Source organism: Rhinatrema bivittatum, chromosome 18 (genome assembly GCF_901001135.1).
Source record: "Rhinatrema bivittatum chromosome 18, aRhiBiv1.1, whole genome shotgun sequence".
Taxonomy (NCBI): domain Eukaryota; kingdom Metazoa; phylum Chordata; class Amphibia; order Gymnophiona; family Rhinatrematidae; genus Rhinatrema; species Rhinatrema bivittatum.
The window spans coordinates 46621161-46640775 of NC_042632.1; the positions used below are offsets into that span (position 1 = coordinate 46621161).

Below are 19615 nucleotides of genomic sequence, written 5' to 3' on the forward strand. Positions count from 1 at the left end.
CATAACAGCCAGGCCACTGGCTTTTATTAATTAATTCATTTTTTAGTATTTCCAATTTTAGTTTTATAATTAAAAAAATTGCTTACTCATTAAAAATGCTAAATTACTATTGTATAGGCATTTTTTATATTCAGTAGCAGCTTAAAGTAATCTCGATTGGCACCACACATATAAGTCATTCCCTAGAGGATTCAGGAAAAGCTAAACCTTTAAGAGTGATTCAGCGTTTTCAAACCTTATTGGGGAGGGTAGACAACCACAGCTGATTGTTTCCTATATGAAGAGGAAGAATCATTTTAGTTTTTCCATCAAACTAATACATGAGTTAGACACACTTTTAAAAAATAAAGGAATGGCCTTCAAATATGCTCCAATAAAGAAGCTGTTTTCCACTACCCTTTATACGTGAAAGACAGGCACACAGTCTGTGTTTTAGTTCATTTATAATGTCTTTAACAATTTATTGACACACAAGGGATATGCGCACACACAATTTTTGGTTTGTTTTTTTTTGGGGGGGGGTTGAGCTTATTTTGTTTTGTCTCGTTCGTTTCAGTAATTTATGCATGCAATCATCTGGGGTTTTTTGCGCATAAAGGTGAATTTTCAAAACGTTATCTGTGTAAAAATTAGCATAACTTGACAAGCAAAAAAGAGCCTTGAATCCCAAATAACAAAGCCAACACACAGGGAAACAAAATTCAAATATATCCACCATAAAGTCCTGCCATTAGTAACTTTCAACATAATGCCCCCCAACAAAGTCAGCAAGCCGGTCAGTGTGCCCTACATAGCACTGGCCACTAAGTCTTATCAATTATGTAGGGGGACTTTGGGTAATTTTTTAGAAAAATGTTTTTGAATAGAATGTTAGACAAAAGTCTTGAATAGTATCAGCTGGAATAGACTTAGTTTTTGGATACTTGCCAGGTTCTTGTGGCCTGTATTGACCACTGTTAGAAACAGGATGCTGGGCTTGATGGACCCTTGGTCTGACCCAGTATGGCATTTTCTTATGTTCTTATGTTTTTATGTTTTTTGTGTACTAGTGACTTGGAAGATCTGGGTAAGTTGGGGAGAGTTCAGGATGAAGAACCAGAAGGATCACCATAACTTTGAGGGGGGGGGGTTTGTTATTTTTATATTTCACTTTTGGGCATTTCAAGTGGATTATATTCAGGTACAGGAGGTATTTTCCCCATCTCCAGAGGGTTTACAATCAGGGATGGTAACTTTTAAAGTGGCGCACAGGTGAACATTTGCATGTATATGTTGGCCTGCCCCCAGGGCCATGACCATTTTTATAATATACATGCGCATATGCGCGCATGTTCTAAAATAGTCTGGCCATGCACACGTGCGCCAAATTTTAAGTGGGAGTGAGCACGTGCATGCAAATCCCGCTTCTACTGCATAAATCGGGGGATTTTAAATGGGGCATGCGTCGATGCCATTGCCAGTTAAACCATTTTGTCCCCAGTCTTCAAACCCCACTAGTTTATTAGTCTTCACTCCCACCAGTTAGCCCTTAAAATCCCGCAATCTGCCTATTTTTCTTTATTTCAGAACCTCCTCCAAGGCAGAAGTAAACATATGCAGCAGGGAATCTGGGAATGCCCCCAGCCACATAAGTATTTATGCGCACTTCTGGTTCGAGTCCCGAAATGCCCATGCCCTGCTCATAGTAGGGGCAAAGGACAGCCAGCACCATTTTGACTAATGGAAGCCACTGGCTTGGGAGCGGAAGGTCGCTCCTGGGCCCTCCCCTGCTAGGCTACCATGGAGCTTGGGCGAGTCATGGGATAGGTCAGGAGATTGAGTTCTGCTTGTCAGGGGCTCCATATTTAAATAAATGGGAAGGGTTGGGGTGGGTTTTAAAAAATATATATATAAATGAAAAACAAAACAAAACAGTGATCCAGTGGTAGACCTGAAATGGCTCACACCTAATACTAAAACAAAAATGTGACAAAAAATGTTTGGGGTAATACCCCTACTGATTTCCTTGTGTAAATCCCAACTTATGAAGGTCCTAATTTATTTTTGCACAAAAAATATACGCACGTGCATTTTTAAAATAGGTGGGTAAACTATGCACATTCATTACACTGAAATATATGGTTTCAATGCATTGCATGTATTCATGCATTGGCCTACATACAGTCATAAGTTGTGGGGTAAACATGTATTTTATGATACACTTATATATAATATGCATGTTATAAAATACTGTAAGCTGGGCGCACATCTGCAATTGCGTATGTCTACCCGATTTTATGAATCTCCCAGATGTGCGCACATCTCGTATCAGCCAAAAAAGAGGTGTGGTGTGGGCAGGGAATGGGCATTTCAGGACGACTATGTGCATACATATTATAAAATGACCGCAAATCTGAGTATGTGCCGACAAACACGTGTATATGTGCACCCACACCCATTGGAAAGTTGCCATCCCTGGTAAAGCTATGGCCACAAATACGTGCATATGATTCCGCATGCACTTGTTTTAAAATGATCCTCTTTATATTGCATTTTATGAATGTAGATTGTATTTATGTGCATAAAATCAAGTTTTATATGCAAAAAGAATTTACATGCACAAACTACTAAAATGAATGAAAATGAATGTGCATCCCTAAATGGCTCCAGAATAGAAAAGTTTACAGTAACTGTATTGTCAATGAGAAGTGATTGGAACATTTACACTTAATAACTTACATCTTGGGAACTGAAGTTCATGTCCTCACTAATTACTAACACTAGTCAAGGCTTTGTGCATAGACAGGCACCAAGTTACGGTTGTAACTGCTGTTTCTAGTAAACAAATTCAACAGCAATTTTCTGTAATCAGCTCCGGAAGGGATTTGTGCAATAACCAGATGTTCAGAGCAGTCTAATTTGTTCTGCTTAATTTAACAGTTTCCTCCACAAAGACTTTGGGCTTTATTCACGTAAAAGTTTTGACCTAAGCACAAAGCGGGAGGAAAGTTGCCAACTCTGGGTCCTTTTTTTTCAGGAATCTGGTCCTGATTGTATCCCCTTGCATGCATAGACTTGAATTCTTGATTTTCTTGGGGAAATCGAGCTACAAGTAAGTTCATGCATGACTGAACACCAGGTCTCTGTAGTTAGATGGAAGAAACACATGGCTGTCTCAAGGTTAGTCACAGAGACGTGGGGCTCAGCTGAAATGTGCAATAATGATTTTTAGGAATATACTCTTCCTGATGACTGCCTCCTGCTTGCATCATAGCTGACTCTTAGTTGGATGTCAGCAAGGCGTCCTCTCTCAGGAGGAGACACTTGGTGCGATTGGATGGCGACAGAAGGGTTGGAAAGCCCAAGATACCGTGTGTATGCTGTTAATATGGGCTCAGCCATCTCTTTTCTTCATTTATAATTAAGATACATTTGATAATTTAGATGTCTTTGAGTACTAAAGAAAAGCAGTAGCAGGAACTTTCAAGGCCTGTTGCCTTTACCATCCAGTCTGGTCTACAGTATATAAATGCTGACAAAGATTTCAGATCATTGGAATATTTGGGTAAACAATATCTCTGTAGGACAAAAACATTTTAAGTGAGTCTTTAAACAAGATTTTAATCATTTAGACATAGGAGGTGAATTTCAAAAGGATTTACTCATGTAAAACTGGGCTTTTGAAAATTGCTACTTTTATGTGCGCAACTCCTTTGAAAATTCACTCCATAGCGTGAATTGTCAAAAGATTTTACATATGTAAATGGACTTTTGAAAATAGATTTTGCAATTGTTTAGATTGGTTCTCCCAGATGCTTCCTGTTGTAAAGACTGATGTGGATCATGCTCTGAAAGAACAGACTCATCCAGAACTTCCTGGACTATCTTGAAATTATTTTTGGCATAGACTTCTTGACCTTGTGACCTTTGGTTACATACTATATGTGGAAATAATACAAATGTTCTGTTTTAATTTTTTCTCTGTTCATACAAAAATATATATTTGAGCATCCACTGTCAGAGGAGGATTACAGGAAAATATCAGCCTGGGGATTTTTCAAAACAGGCCCACAACTCCCTTGTGTATTTTCCCTGCAGTGTGTATTTCAACAGTTCCCAAAATAAAGCTATTGAGCTGACTTTTCAGTGGTACAATATGTGACCTGGAGCCAGGCAGAACTGAACTAAAAAATCTCCAACATAAGTTTCACATTTCTCCTAAATAACTAAGTAGTAGAGCACTCCGGAGAGCAAGTGAAAGCAAACAGAGCTGCAGTCCCCCTACTGCAGTCCATGGAATTAATTGGGGTCCCCCATTCCCCCAAGTTTGGTTCAATATCCTGGATTCTGGTCTTGCTAACCAATCAGTTGCCAAGTAATGAGACAACCATACTGCCTGCTAGTGTCAAGCACACACACACAGTCTCTCAGGCACAAACACCAACACACTTTTTCAAACACCCACTTTTTCTGTGCATATGTGGTGGGGTCTCTCTCCCTCGCTCTCTCTGACTGAAAGACACACATCCACAATCACTCTCAGTGTGCGGATGCGTCTTTGTCACGTGTCAGAGAGAAAGTACCTATACATATACTCACTTTGTATCAGAGAGAAATACATCCACAAACAAAGACACCCACTCTCGATCTCTGACACACTCATTCCGTTGTGCTGCTGCTCATGTGTTCACACAGTGAGTGCCCTCAATCCATCATTGCCGCATCCTTATGTAAAAATTTTGCATGCTACCAGCCCTTCTCCAGTCTGCAGTAGTCCCCTCCCTTCTCCATTCCTACACCTTCTTGGCACTCGCTGTTCCACAGCCGGCTGCCCCTCTCAGAGATCAACCTAGCTACATCAGACAGAAGCCTCCCCAACACTGCACAAGCACTTCCTCCTGGCTCACCCCCTTCCTTTCTGTGATCGTACCTTGCCTCCATGTCCCCTACAGCACATTCCGATTGACTATGTGCTTTTTATGGCTCCCTAGACTCTGCTCTGCCTATCTACTCCAGAGGAGGGGGGCGGGGGAACCAGAAGTGATTCGTGTTGTTCCTCAGGGACTTAAAAAAAAAGTATGCCATAGCCAAGATTGGAGAGAGCAACTGACCCAAAGCAGCACAGCTCTGTATGAAATCCTGCCTTCCCATGTGGAGCTAGTGCAGCCGGGGCTGGTGCAAGGGTATTAGATGCTTTTAGTGAACTTTATAGCTTTGCATTCCCCCTCCCTGGCCCATCCCACCTGATATACAATTAAAAAAATATACATTTATAATTGATTGCACATAAAAAAGGACATGAAAAGAATTATCTTCTGAGGTAAAAATAACAGTTAACAACATGTATAACCAGAAAACTCTACAAGAAAGATGCTTGGAATCCGGAGGCATTGGGTACATTATAATGTGAGTTGGCTGTTGGATTGCCCCTCTGAAAGCCATAAGTAAACTGAATTACCATATAATAAACCTCCCATACTAAAACATCACTAACTACCAGCATTCAAACAGCAACAACCCTAGCTATGGAAAGATAATACTGCAAATATTACACCATTCCCTAAAACAGCAATACACCTATTATTAGGAAAACAGAATATGCCAGGAAGCTATAGATCTCTACACAGAAACAACACACTAGAAGAATAATTCATCTTGGTCACAAATGCATAACATAGACAAATGCAGGACATGGTCTCCTTATTCATCAAATATAGAATAAAGAGACCATAAAGTATAAATAGAAATGTGTCGCCAAAACTAAACTGGAAACTGCAAGAAGCCAAACTCTATATGCAAGGCAACAATGGAAAAACAGAAGCATCACCATTCCTCCTAAAATATCAAATAAAATAAAGAAATATAAAACATAAATCAGACTAATAAAAACATACTAAAAAGAGAATAAATATTTCAAAACAAATGATGAATAGAGCATCCAATAATTAAAAATTCATTTTACATTTTTAAACATTTCCGAAACACCATTAAAATATTTCAAAATAGCAGGCACATAAAATACCACTCAATAATTAAAATCCCCAGTTCTCCATACCTGGGAACTTGATTTCCAGTCACCATGAGACTGTTGTGGATTAGTGGGGGAGTGGAGAAGGTTCGTACATATTTTCTCTTTCCTCACACGTGCTTACATACACACATACACGAGCAGGCAGCTCTCTGACACACACATACACACACACATGCTCTCCAGCACACATACACATGCTCCAATTTTTTCTCATTCTTCTCCCAGACTACCTCTGAATAAATACAAAACAGTTTTGATACCTACACTGGTGATCGGGGGGATGCTGGCGGTGTTGCCTATTGATGCTCCCAGAGGTGCCCTCGGTGTGGGAAAAGGAGGTCATAAAGACGCCGATGTTGGGGTGGGGAAGGTTATTTTTTTGCTGCTGCCCCAGCATGAGGGGTTGGCTGATAGCAGAGAGCAGCGAGAGGCCTTCAGCCAGTGGTTAGGCAGCAGTGGGAGGTCTGCTGACTGCCTCCCACTGGCAGAAACAGAGGCAGGGACAGCGTGAGGGGAAGTGGCAGAAGTGTTCCCACCACTGCAGTGACGAAGGGAGGGCGCTGAGGGGAGCAGAGGCTGCGGGGGGGGAAAAAAAGAAGAAGGACGTAAGTGCCAGGCCTATGGAGTCGCTGCTGCCACTGCGGAGAAAACAAATAATGAAAAGTGAGTGGAGAGCCTGGGGGGAGGCTCCCGCTCTCTCAGAAGACGCTGCTGTGGGGGGGCCTGGCACTGGTCACAGCTGCTTTGCAGACAACCAACACCAGTCAAGTGATCAGGGTGAACTGCCCGAAGCCCCGAGAGGCCAATCCGCCCTGTCCATTGTTTCAAATAGGGCATACGCGTGGAAAACAGAAGCATTTTAATTCCTTGGAAAACTGGGAAGGGAATTCTCTGATGAGTTAAATGATATTGTTAGCTAATACCTTTATACATTTTATAACTAGGACAGTAGTGGAACAGTGATGACTAGCAATTTCCTTTCACTTATGCACAGCCATTACATCAGCAATCGATGCATACTCAGGACCTCTGGCACCTGTTCCAGAAGAGTAAAATGTATCGTGATCCAGGGGGATATACAGTGAGGTGCTACCAAATTCTTACCAAGGAGCTCTCACCACTACCAATTTGTTACAGTTTTGGTGACTCGTATTTTCCTCCATCTTCTCATGAGTCTTCCAGTAGCTCTGATCCATTAAGTGAGAGACTCTTTGTTGTCATAAATAGAACAGTGGGTTCCTGAAGCCCCCTCTAGCAAATTATTTGTACATATCTAAAAAGGTGATATTGGGGGAGAAGAGTAAAATAAAGATGATAAAGTATTTGGCAGCCAAGAGAAGGACCTAGTCCTACAAAGGTGAAGAAGCTCCAACTAAGGGCTTCAACTGAATTGCCACCAACCTGGCCATATCCCAGTCCTGACCACCCATTCAATCAAATCAACATGCCCATTGTCAGTATTTCCCTTCAAATCAATGTTCTAGAAGTCTCTTCTTATTTAAGATCTTACGGTATAGCACAAACTGAATAAACCGATTCAGTTATGTTGGGAACAGTATTTTTATGGTGACAGGTTTCAGTAAAAGAGATATTGCTTTTGACCTCAATAAGAAATCATTTGTCAGTACGTTTTTTAACAATGAAAAAAGACAGGTGGTATTAGAAATTAACCGTTTATTTCCACACAATTATTTTTTGCACAGAACTTTTGACCATGTTACTGATCCCCAGTCCTTTTTAGTTTCGTGGTCAACAGAACAGCAACATTAGAACCATATGCTAATGAAACAGTGCTCACCATAGCTTACATTATGCAAATTTCTAATTATGAACAATAGGCTTGCAGAACTCCAGTCAGAACAGTGTGACTTCCAAATCAGGGGAAAACGTACCACCATACTCTATTTGAAATATCTCTCCAATAATATTCACTGAATCTAATCAAATTTCAGTGCTATTTTTTAATACAGTCATCTGTGAAATTTGCTGTACATATCCACCTAGTCGAAGTAACATTTTTTTAAATTGTGCACATATAATATCTTAAGGCCTTTATACAACAGATCACAAGTGAGAAGGGTAATATTGAATGGCTTCTATAAGTTTAGCAAAACCAAAATGAATGAATGAATGAGTTGAAATCTGATGCTTGGTTTGTGGAAATGTCCTTTAAAATAAACACAAGTCAATGGTGGAAGTTACTTGATCTTTTCACCAAATTGTTCTTCACTTTAGTGTTTCTTTCTTCCTAGTGAGCTGAGTGCTTGAGGAACTGAAATGGAAACAGCTTGATCAATATGTAAAGCAAAACCAGAATATGCATGATGGGAAACAAAGTGAACATGCAATGCTCTTATAAAGCTCACTTTTTCATTCCAGTTAAGAATAAAAAAACATTAGGCACCATGTTCAGTGTACTATCCTATAGGAATTTTCTTTCCTGCTTCCTATTTAAGCAACAGTCTCCATGTTTCAGAAACATCCAAGTAGTCAACCCATGGTTTAAAGTTTTATTGATGGAACCTATGCAATGTTGGAAAACAGTAGCGGTTGGTGTGTAGGTGCAGCAGATATCACACAGAAAGGAATAGCAAACCTGCTTATCCCAGCACAACCATAGTATTTTACTGACCAATGGGATTGCCCTTAGGTAGGGAGCCCTAGGTGTGACCTCAGATACTCCAATATGGAAGTCAGGGCTGAGGAAGTAGAAATTTGCATGAGAAGAAGAAGAAACAGAGAAGATCCCCTCCTCATTGCAAGCATAGGATGAAAATTCCTCCAAGCCTCCACCTAGTTTTCATGCTCTCTCCTCCCACTCTTCCAGGTAATCTTTTCCTCTCTTCATAAACATCCCAGGTCACAGTACTCTTGCTCTCTTCTTAGCAAAAATCTCACTTCCCAGTGCTTTATCCCATCCTCTCCCTCGTGGTGCTTTTTCATCTCCCAGTAATCTTTCCCCTTTCTAGTGATCTCTATCTCTTCTCTCTCGGCCACTGGTCTACTACCATCCAACTTCCAAGAGTTCCCTCTCCTTTCTCGTCATCACTCAAACTGCAGTATATCCCACCAAGTCTCATCCTGTGTATTACCATCACTCCTTGAAATCTATGGCTAATATGTGGCTCTAAATAAGTTTGAATCATGTAGCACCAGCATTCAGTGCTGTTCTTGCTGTGCTGGGGAATCTTTAGCCAGTACAGGACCACCATGGACTGCTGTCCTGGTGTGGTGCAACATAATTCAGAGCTACACAAAGCTAAGGCAGTGGGCCTGAGGGGAACAGGAGAAAGAGGAATAGGAGGAGGGAAGAGGGGAGGAGAGGAGGAAGGAGAAGTTGAATGGGAGAAAGCAGGGCAGGAGAGAAGGTAATGCAAAGGGGAAGTAAGAAACAAGGCACATAAGGGTTAAGAAGAAGGAAGCAGGCCAAACAGTATAGAAAGAAGGAAATGGGAAAAGTTAGGTGGGCTAGGGAGACTGAAGGGGATAGAGAGATTGGTTTGGTAGGAATGGGAGAAAAATAGAGGGACAGGTGAGCTGAGCTAGGGAAACATGGAGAAGGTCGGGGATGAGAAGTAAGGCTGGGAGAGAGAAAAGAGATTGGACAAAGGCAAATTGGATTAGCATGAAGGTAAATGTGTAGAGACGGGGAGGAGGAATGGGAGTGTGATTAGAGATAGACCCACAGAGATGAAGGAAAACAAGATGGCAAAAAAGCTTTAGAAATGATAGAAAGAAGAGAGAGTGCATTAAGGGGTAGATTTTAAAAAAGAGCGCGATCACGTACTTTTGTTCGCGCAGCAGGCGCAAACAAAAGTACGCTGGATTTTATAAGATACGCGCATAGCCGCGCGTATCTTATAAAATCCTGGATCGGCGCACGCAAGGCTGCCGATTTTGGGCAGCCTGCTGACGCCGAGCCGCGCAGCCTGCCTCCGTTCCCTCCGAGGCCGCTCCGAAATCGGAGCGGCCTCGGAGGGAACTTTTTTTCGCCCTCCCCTCACCTTTCCCTCCCTTCCCCTACCTAACCCACCCCCCCCCGGCCCTATCTAACCCCCCCCTTACCTTTGTCCCTCGATGTACGCCTGCTAGAAGCAGACGTAAATCTACGTCATCCAACCCGGGGGCTGGTCCGGAGGCCTCGACCACACCCCCGGGCTGGCACCACGCCCCCCGTCCCACCCCCGACATGCTGCGTCCCGCCCCCGAAATGCTGCGTCCCGCCCCCGAAACGCTGCATCATTTGGCCCCGCCCCCGACACGCCCCCTTAAAAAAACCCCGGGACTTACGCGCGTCCCGGGGCTCTGTGCGTGCCGGCGGCCTATGCAAAATAGGCACGCCGGTGCCCGAGGGCCCTGCTCACGTAAATCCGGGCAGATTTACGCGAGCAGGGCATTTAAAATCCGCCCGTAAGTGAAGAATAAATGAGGAGATGGAAAAGATGAAAAAAATGAAGAACCAAATGATGAGAATAAATCAAATCATAAATGCAAAACAATAATGGGGACTGGATATAGCACTGGGTAATAGAGTGGAGGTGAAGAAGTACATGGTAAAAGAGGGAAGGGAAGCATCTGGGGCCAAGAAAATCATGCATGGATTTTTTGGTTCATCAGTCACCACTAATGGGAAATCATGAAGTGAACCGCAGGCCAAGGAATGAAGAAGGCATGAAAGAAATCCAAATGCTTCATGACCATAGGAAATCAATTATCATAATGCGTCATGTGAATGTTTGAATATGCGTTAACTCTGCTTTAATGGAAACCCTCAGTACATAGGTTGGAGTTCCTAGCAATGACTCAACAACAGTTATAATTATGAAAAATAAGAGAAAAGTTGGTTAAATTAACGTATAATTTTGTTTTACCTCGTTGAGTACGTCTTTGATAAATCTACAATCAAAAGGGAAAAAAAACATAACTTTGTTTTACAATTAACAAGTAAGCAGTGTTCCTTTGTCTAAATGAAAACCTTAGGAGAATGGGGAACATAGTTTCTTAGTATATTAAAATAGCAATAAAAATAATTGTTCCCTGAATTCTGCTTCTTATGGATTTCCCTCTTATCTTTCGATGCAACCTTTCCATGTTTACAGAAAATACTTTTCCTCACTAGATGGCAATGCCTTCTGTTTTCTTGGGAAAATAATAACAAAACCTGAATTCTTGCTGAAGAGTGTTGACAAAAGTACTATCTTGGTTTCTGAAACCTATACAACATATGATGAAATATATATAAAATGTATTCAAATATCTATATTACATATGAAAATTATTTTTTAGATAAACAAATCAATGCATGCATTAGATGAAGGGGTAACTTTCTAACAACCCAGATAGGAAAGTCAGAAAATAAATGTATAAGCTGCACCAATTTTCAAAGCAAACTTAGGTGCATAGGTTTGCTTTGAAAATTATCCAAGCAAATTTACCTGCACACAACTACACCTGCTGTTGTGTGCTCAGGAAGGTTTGGGGGAAAGCTCCATGCTTATTTTTGAAAATATATGTGCATAAGTGCAAAGCCTCTCTCCAACTCCACCCTTGGGGACACCTCCATTCAGTTCAGATATAGGGTAAGCAATTTTAGAATATGCTATTTCCTTCAGTAAAACACTGTTTTACCCACAGAAATGCCTTTTGAAAATACCCTCAAAATGTCTATAACATACTGAAATGCATGAGATGAAATACAAAAGTACAGATGTGTACTAAAATTCATAAGCATACACTGTTAATGTGCATAGAGGGGCGGATTTTAAAAGGCCCGCGTGCGTAAATCCTTCTGGATTTACACGCGCAGGGCCCTCGCGCGCCGGCGCACCTATTTTGCATAGGCCGCCGGCGCGCCTAAAGCCCCGGGACGCGCATAAGTCCCGGGGCTTTTGAAAAGGGGCGGGAGGGGGCGTGTCCGGGGGCGTTCCCAAAACAACGCGGCGGGGGGCATGCCCTGTCATTTTGGGGGCGGGCCCGGGGGGCGTGGCGCTGGCCCGGGGGCATGGTCGAGGCCTCTGGACCAGCCCCCGGGACTGGAGGACGGAGCAGGGCTGCCAGCCGACGCGTGCAAAGGTAAAGGGGGGAGTTTAGATAGGGCTGGGGGGGTGGGTTAGGTAGGGGAAGGGAGGGGAAGGTGGGGGGAGGGCGAAGGAAAGTTCCCTCCGAGGCCGCTCCGAAATCAGAGCGGCCTCGGAGGGAACAGGCAGCTCGCGCTGGGCTCGGCGCACGCAGGTTGCACAAATGTGCACCCCCCTGTGCGCGCCGACCCCGGATTTTATAAGATACGCGCGGCTACGCGCGTATCTTATAAAATCCAGCGTACTTTTTAAAAATCTGCCCCAGACTGTACTATGATATATAGATGGAGGGTAGGCAACTCCGGTCGTGGAGTGCTACAAACAGGTCTGGTTTTCATAATATCCACAGTGAATATTGTAAGGGTGCCCCCTCCCCCAACAATATGCAGGAGCTATGTACTGCTTCCATTGTATGCAAACGTATCTCATACAAATTCATTGTGGATATCCCGAAAACTAGACCTGTTTGTGGAACTCCAGGACCCCTGGTATACAGTAGATTCTGTGTCCATAATGGAACATCTATACTGTACAGTGTCCAGGCCCAGACAGAAGCCGTAGGGGAGAGGGGAGGGAAGCAGCTTTAGCTACATAGTACGATGTTGTAGACCAGGGGTGGGCAATTCCGGTCCTCGAGGGCTGCAAACCAGTCGGGTTTTCAGGATATCCTTAATGAATATGTATGAGAGAGACCTGCATACACACTGCCTCAGTTGTATGCAAATCAATTTCATGCATATTCATTAGGGGTATCCTGAAAACCCGACTGGTTTGCAGCCCTCAAGGACCGGACTTGCCCACCCCTGTTGTAGACAGTGTCATGCACTCTGGCCACCCATCTTAATATTTGCTGAAGAAAAATAAATTTAGTGTAGAAATTTGACCTTTGCTTCTCTGCATCTTATTTGCTCCTCTTAGTAGGCTAGTAACCATCAACACGTTTTTCTGTATCTGATAAAAATCTTCAATAATTTTATTTATTTATATTCCACCTTTCAGTCACTTCAAAGTGGATTATATTCAGGTACTCTATGTATTTCCCTATCCTCAGAAGGCTCACAATCTAGGGGGTACATTTACCAGACATAAAATAGTGTAAATAAATACAAAAAATAATCACATGGTGATGCCCCAGCCCCTACCCAAGCCCCTCCCTTTTCAAAAAAATTCCCCCACCCCCCACAAGGCATCCTAATGCTGCCTTTCTCCTGGCCACCCTTCTGGAGTCCCCCCAACAGTGGAAGTAGTCTAGTGGTCCCCGTCCCACACCCCTTTTATGAAAGAAGTCCCTAGTAGTTTAGTGTCCCACCTCCATTCCTGGATACCCCCATATCTTTAGAAGAAATCCTTGATGTCTAGTGGGGCTTGGAGTGACTCCGGGCCAGTGGATGCCATCTTTCAAAATGGCGTCAACCGGCCTTTGCCTCTACAGGTGGTAGTGGGGGCAGGGGGTTGAGAGAAGGTCTAACCAGTTCCAGAGAGGGTTTTGGGGGGGGGGGGGGTTGCACATTGGGAGGGGAGCTGATGCTTGCCCATACAACAGGGGCCATCATCATGCATTTTCACCCTTTCCCCGTGGTATTTTCTTTTATCCAGGTTTCATCTGTGATAAAAAATATTGCAGGAGAATGGCTGTGATATGTTACAGGGGAGGGGAAAATTATTGCAGGGACTCCCTTCTGTGGTAAAATATCACAGCTTGATAAATTATCCCCCAAGACAATGAAGGGTAAAGTGGCTTGCCTAAGATCACAAGGAATGGCAGTGGGATTTGAACCCTGACTTCCCAGCCCACTAGGCTGCCACTCCACTCCAAACCAGCAAGATTCCAAATAAACAAGAAACATAGAAACATAGAAATGACAGCAGAAGAAGACCAAACGGTCCATCCAGTCTGCCCAGCAAGCTTTCACACTTTTTTTTTTCATACTCTTCTGTTACTCTTGTGCCTTTAAATAACTTTTTTTGTTCTGTTTCCCTTCCACCCCCACCATCATAGATAGCAGTGCTGCAGCTGCATCTAAGTGAAGTATCCAGCTAATTGGTTTGGGGTAGTAACCGCCGTAATAAGCAAGCTACTCCCATGCTTGATACCCAGCCTGTGCAATTCAGTCCTTGTTGGTTGTTTGAATATAAATAATCTTTTCTTCATTCCCCCTGCCATTGAAGCAGTGAGCTGCGCTGGATATGTTTTCTAAGTGAAGTATCAGGCTTGATTTGGGGTAGTAACCGCCTTAACAAGCAAGCTACACCCATGCTTATTTGTTTTACCCAGACTATGTAATTCAGTCCTTGTTGGTAGATGTCTGAAAATAAAACATCTTTTCTTCATTCCCTCTGCCGTTGAAGCATAGAGCTAAAATTTAAAATAAAAATATAAAGACTGAGATAATCCCAGTACAACTTTTGTAATCTTTGGCTCCTGAATCGGGACTTGTGAATCCGAAAAATGTTGAATTCCCTAATAGAGGGAGGTGAAGCAATGTACCAGACCAGAGGAAATGTGCCTGCTATAAGAGAGGACTGTGTGGGGGCTCAGAGAACTCCGCCATCATTTGGATAAACAAGCGTTCTCTCCTTACCAGTGGGTGATAGGCATTCATAGATCATAGGGCTGAGGGCAAGTGAACAAGTTTATATGCAATCTTTGGTTTTAAAAATAATTTCTGTCTCAAATGAATTCAATCCCATTTGGTTCAAAGATGCTTGGATTAATTTATAAATTAATCTTATTTCTAAATGTCATGCAATATTTATGAAACACCTTTACCTTAGAGAATGCAGATGCCTGTTTAAAAATGTCTAGTCCAGAATCTGAAGACATGTCACCTCTGTCTATATATCTAATGACTGAATGTTAAATAAAAAAAAGTATGTTAAATATGCTCATTATAGCTAATATTGGCAGATTACACAATTCTACATTACATGGCAACCAATAGGCACTTGCTTGCATTAGTGAGTGTGTGTGTGTGTGTGTGTCTTAGGAGGAACATTCTGATCTGGATTAATGTACTCATTCCTAGAGAAGGAGAAGAAATGTAGGCAACTCAGCATCACCTTTACTAACATTACCGAGTGACCATCTTTGTGCAGCTCCTAGCTATCTCAGTATTTATCAGTCTGTTTTGGGAAATGATGTTCCTAGTGAGCAGCAGCTCACATTCTATGGTGAAAAAAAAATAGTACAGTGAGAATACTCTGAAGAGTCCTGAGCCGTCGATGAAGGCTCAGAGGACTTGTCTCTTATCCCCATTGCATCATCATCATCAGGAGGCAGGGGAGTGTGGTTGGGACAGGTCTTGATTAGGTCATATGGAAAGAAAGAAGCCTTTATAGGAAAAACACCACTTACTTAAATGATGGGATATTTAGTTAAAACTCGCATGGTAACTGCCTGTAATCCAAGGCAGCCCTATGGCTTTACTTACTAAAAGTGCTTTTTTTTTTTGCCATAAGCACAGAATAGATTAAACCATTTTGGTAAACTGGGGCCTTAACGTGTGTGGTGGGAAAAAGGCACTTCAATTCCAAAGCAATGAATTTGCCACTTTTTACTGGTTGTGCAAACCCACCTAAAAATTGTCGGAAAAATAAATGTTTTCATTGTATTCATACTGCATCATACCATTTAGTGCTGCTAGTATCATATTTTTATTATTTATTTCTCCTGATTGATCTAATTTCTTGTATGTGTAAATCAAAGGCATCTCAATAACCGAAATGCCTTCATAACCATTCACGTTTACCTGGGGGTTCCAAGATAGTGTTGACGGCATGGATCACACCATTGGTGGCCATAATATCGGCTTCAGCAATAGGTTTGTTGTTAACATTTACTGTACCATTCCTCTGAAAATTATAAATCAAAGTGCAAATCAATACAGAAACATTAAATTCCATTCATTTATATTTATTTAAGCAGGCTAATAAATGAAAACAGAATTATATAACAGTTAACAGTAACCATGCAGTGCAGTGTTTACTGAAAACAGTCGCCTATGGTCCAACATGAGAACAACTATTTGAATGAGCTACTTATTGTTTTATTCTCTTTGGACTTCTAATGCAGACTGTACTTAGCCCTATATGACAGCACTAAGAGTGAAAAGAACAATTTCCGCAGGATAAGAAATTTTATTCCGAATCAGGTTTAATTTGCTCTTGACTTTTAGCAGTTAGATAGTACAGCTGTTGAACCATTGTCCACATGGACATTTCTTGTAGGAAGCTGAGCCTTATTTAATTCCCTGAAACTATTTAATAGGGCACAGCAGCAGTAGCTTCTGTCTACACTGAGGTTCCTTGGATGGGCTCTGCAGGTCAATAATATACAAAAGAATAAAACACAATGTTCTACTATAAGCATCAGATTCAAGGAGATCTAGAAGAGACTTTCGTACAATGATTTAAGCTTACACCTCTTATTTGTCAGTTGCACCCTCGATGCAGACTACTTATTAATTTTGGTAGAAACATTTTCATGTTGAGTTATCTGCGGGATATTTTGTTTTGTTTGCATATAAATGTAAAATGAGATTGTAGTTCTGCGCATGGTGATATTTATTGTTTGTCTTGCATTCTTTGCAGATATGGATGTTCATGATCATTTGTTACTTCTGCTGTCCCCTAGCATTTGAGAAGCTTATGGTAAGTTACCAGCTTTACTTCTGGTGATTGCTTCATCTGCAATATGATTGCCTCCTGCATTTTTTCCTTTGATTTGGTATGTGATTACGTTTTGTGTCCAGCTCTGATTTTTTTTTTTTACTTTCTCTGTTTGTTACTATGGGGTGAATTTTCAAAGTTACCTGTGTAAAAATCGGCATATACACATACAAATAGGGGTGGACTTTCAAAGGGTTACGCGTGTATATTGTGCACGTATATCCCCTAGGGCTCGGCGCACGCAGATTAGAAAATCTGGCCCATAAGTTGCTATTTTATAAGAGATTTGCACGAGTACATGTGGTAATTTATTCGCACAATTTTACACCTGCTGATTATCTCATGCAGTTGGCATCAGTCGAGTCTGTTGTTGATTATTGGTTGGGTGGGAAGTCTGGGTAAACTGAGGAGGATGAAGAACTAAGAGGGTTTTGATGACCTGGAGAAGGACTGGGTGAACTGGTAGAGGAATCAGAAAACTGGTAATTCCAATTACTCATGCAAGTTTTAAAATATATCAACTTATGGGTGTAACTTGGTGTTTTACCCGAGCTAGCATATTTTTTTCTTGCATAAAAAATACACGTGTATGTTTCTAAATTAGGTAGAAAAATTATGTGATTTCAATGTATTGAAATATGCTTTTTAATGCATTACAGGTATTCGCGCACAAGCATACATGCACGTATTTTATGATCTGTACATATCTGATAAATGCAAATTATAAAATACTTCACCTGGCCCCATATACATGTGTATATAGGGGTTGGGCAGATTTGTTTAAAAGTTATCCTCTATATCAGGGGTCGGGAACCCATGGCTCGCGAGCCAGATATGGCTCTTTTGAGGGCTGCATCTGGCTCGCAGACAGTCGCCACACTTTCCCGCTGACCCAGCTGCTCCCCGGTCCTCCTCCGCCCGGGCTTAAAATACTGTCAGCCCGGGCGGAATGCGGCAGGACAGCTGGAGTCAGCGGCACCGGCGTGCTCTCTTTCTTCCCGCCCCCCCCCCCCAGCGGCCCGGAAGAGGAAGTGGAGAGAATCGGGTGCCTGCGCGGCAAGAAGAGGCCACGCTAGTGCGCTCGGCATCGGCCCGAAGAAAAGAAGACTGCAGCGCGGCTCGGAGGAAAATGAAAAGGTTCAACCGCGGCCGATGGGACTCCGCCTCCGCGAGGGCTGAAAATGAAGAGGTTAACGTTGGGAGGAGGCTGCTGCTGCCGCGAGTTCCCGGGGTGGGGGTGGGGGAGAGAGAGAGTGAATGACGGTTTTCATTCACTCTCTCTCTCCCCCACCCCGGGAACTCGCGGCAGCAGCCTCCTCCCAACGCTAACCTCTTCATTTTCAGCCCTCGCGGAGGCGGAGTCCCATCGGCCGCGGTTGAAGCTCTTCATTTTCCTCCGAGCCGCGCTGCAGTCTTCTTTTCTTCGGGCCGATGCCGAGCGCACTAGCGTGGCCTCTTCTTGCTGCGCAGGCACCCGATTCTCTCCACTTCCTCTTCCGGGCCGCGGGGGGGGGGGGGGGGGGCGTGTGTGTGTGTGTGTGTGAGAGTGAGAGATTGCATGTATGTGAATGATTGAGAGCCTGTACATGTGAAAGAGAGTATGTTTGTGATTGAGAGCCTGCCTGTGAGAGAGAGAGAGCATGAATGTAAGTTTACCATTGGGAACCTGTGTGTGTAAGTTTGTGATTGAAAACCTGTTTGTGTGAAAGTGTATGTGTGTATGATTGAGATCCTTTGTGTGTGAGAGAAATCATGTGTATGTATGATTAAGAGCCTGTGTGTATAAGTAAGAGAGAGATCATGTGTGTCTGTGTGTGATTGAGAGCTGGTTTAGGTGATGGAGCATGTGAGTATGTGATTGAGAGCCTGTGTTTAAATGAGAGAGAGAGACCATGTGTGTCTGTGTGTGATTGAGAGCTGGTTTAGGTGATGGAGCATGTGAGTGAGAGCCTGTGTGTAAATGAGAGAAAGAGAGGACATGTTTGTAAGCATGTGAATGAGAGTCTGTGTGTTAGAGAAAAAGACAGCATGTATTTATGTGATTGAAAGCCTGTGTGTGTGTGTAAGCGTGAAAAGATAGACAGCATGTGTGTAAATGTGTAATTAAGAGCCTATATAAGTGAGAGAAAAAAACGTGTATATGTGAGTACTGAGAGCATGTGTGTATAGGTGTGTCATTGAGAGCCAGTGTGAGAGAGAGCGCTGGTATGTGACTGAGAGAGGAGAAAATTCCAAGCAAACCACCCCACCTCCTGCTAATTCAGAACAATCTCAGGACATCTGGATATCAAACGTTCCCAGGTATGCAGAGCAAAAAAGTTTTTGTATCCTTATTATTTTTCATTACTGGGTCTTTGTGTCTGCTATTTTGAAATATTTTGTTGGTATCTGGAAATGTTTTATATGAGTTTTTAATTATTGGATATTCCACTCATCAGCTGTTTCGAAATATGTTCTTTTTGTTAGTACAGTTTTACTGCTGATGATTTTATATTTCTTGATTTGTTTTATAAGGATGGGTGATGTTTCTTTTTTCCTTTGTTACACTGCATACAGAGACTCTGGCTTGTTGCAGTTTCCAATTCAGTTTTTTCTGCATGCTTCTTGTTATGCGTTTTGGTTTCTTTATTCTATGTTAGGTGAGGGTCAGCACGTGATTCAGGTGAGGTTTTCTGCTGGCGTGTAGTTTCTGTGTAGGACTCTATAGCAGCCTGACTTGGTCCGTTTTCCTAATAGGAGATGTATTGGTGTCTTAAGGCCTGGTGTAATATTTTCAGAGACTTATTGTACTTTAAAAGTGTGATCTTACATAAAATGCACACATTTACTTGTATTTAGTTTTAAACATATTGTATGGCTC

General features: G+C 42.4%; 1 protein-coding gene and 1 long non-coding RNA gene across 2 annotated transcripts in view; one reads left to right on the plus strand and one right to left on the minus strand.

Moving 5' to 3' along the window:
* Positions 1-19615, plus strand: part of LOC115079954 — a 157539-nt gene that overhangs the window by 82372 nt on the left and 55552 nt on the right. Inside the window, exon 3 of the long non-coding RNA XR_003853461.1 lies at positions 16678-16737. This is a non-coding gene — a long non-coding RNA (uncharacterized LOC115079954). The remainder of the gene's footprint in view (positions 1-16677; positions 16738-19615) is intronic.
* Positions 7668-19615, minus strand: part of TGFBI (transforming growth factor beta induced) — a 53446-nt gene continuing 41498 nt past the window's right edge. The window contains 4 exon segments of the mRNA XM_029583915.1: positions 7668-8282; positions 10882-10906; positions 14858-14937; positions 15837-15939. Of these exon segments, the coding sequence (XP_029439775.1) occupies positions 8242-8282; positions 10882-10906; positions 14858-14937; positions 15837-15939 (249 nt within the window). The 3' untranslated portion in view covers positions 7668-8241.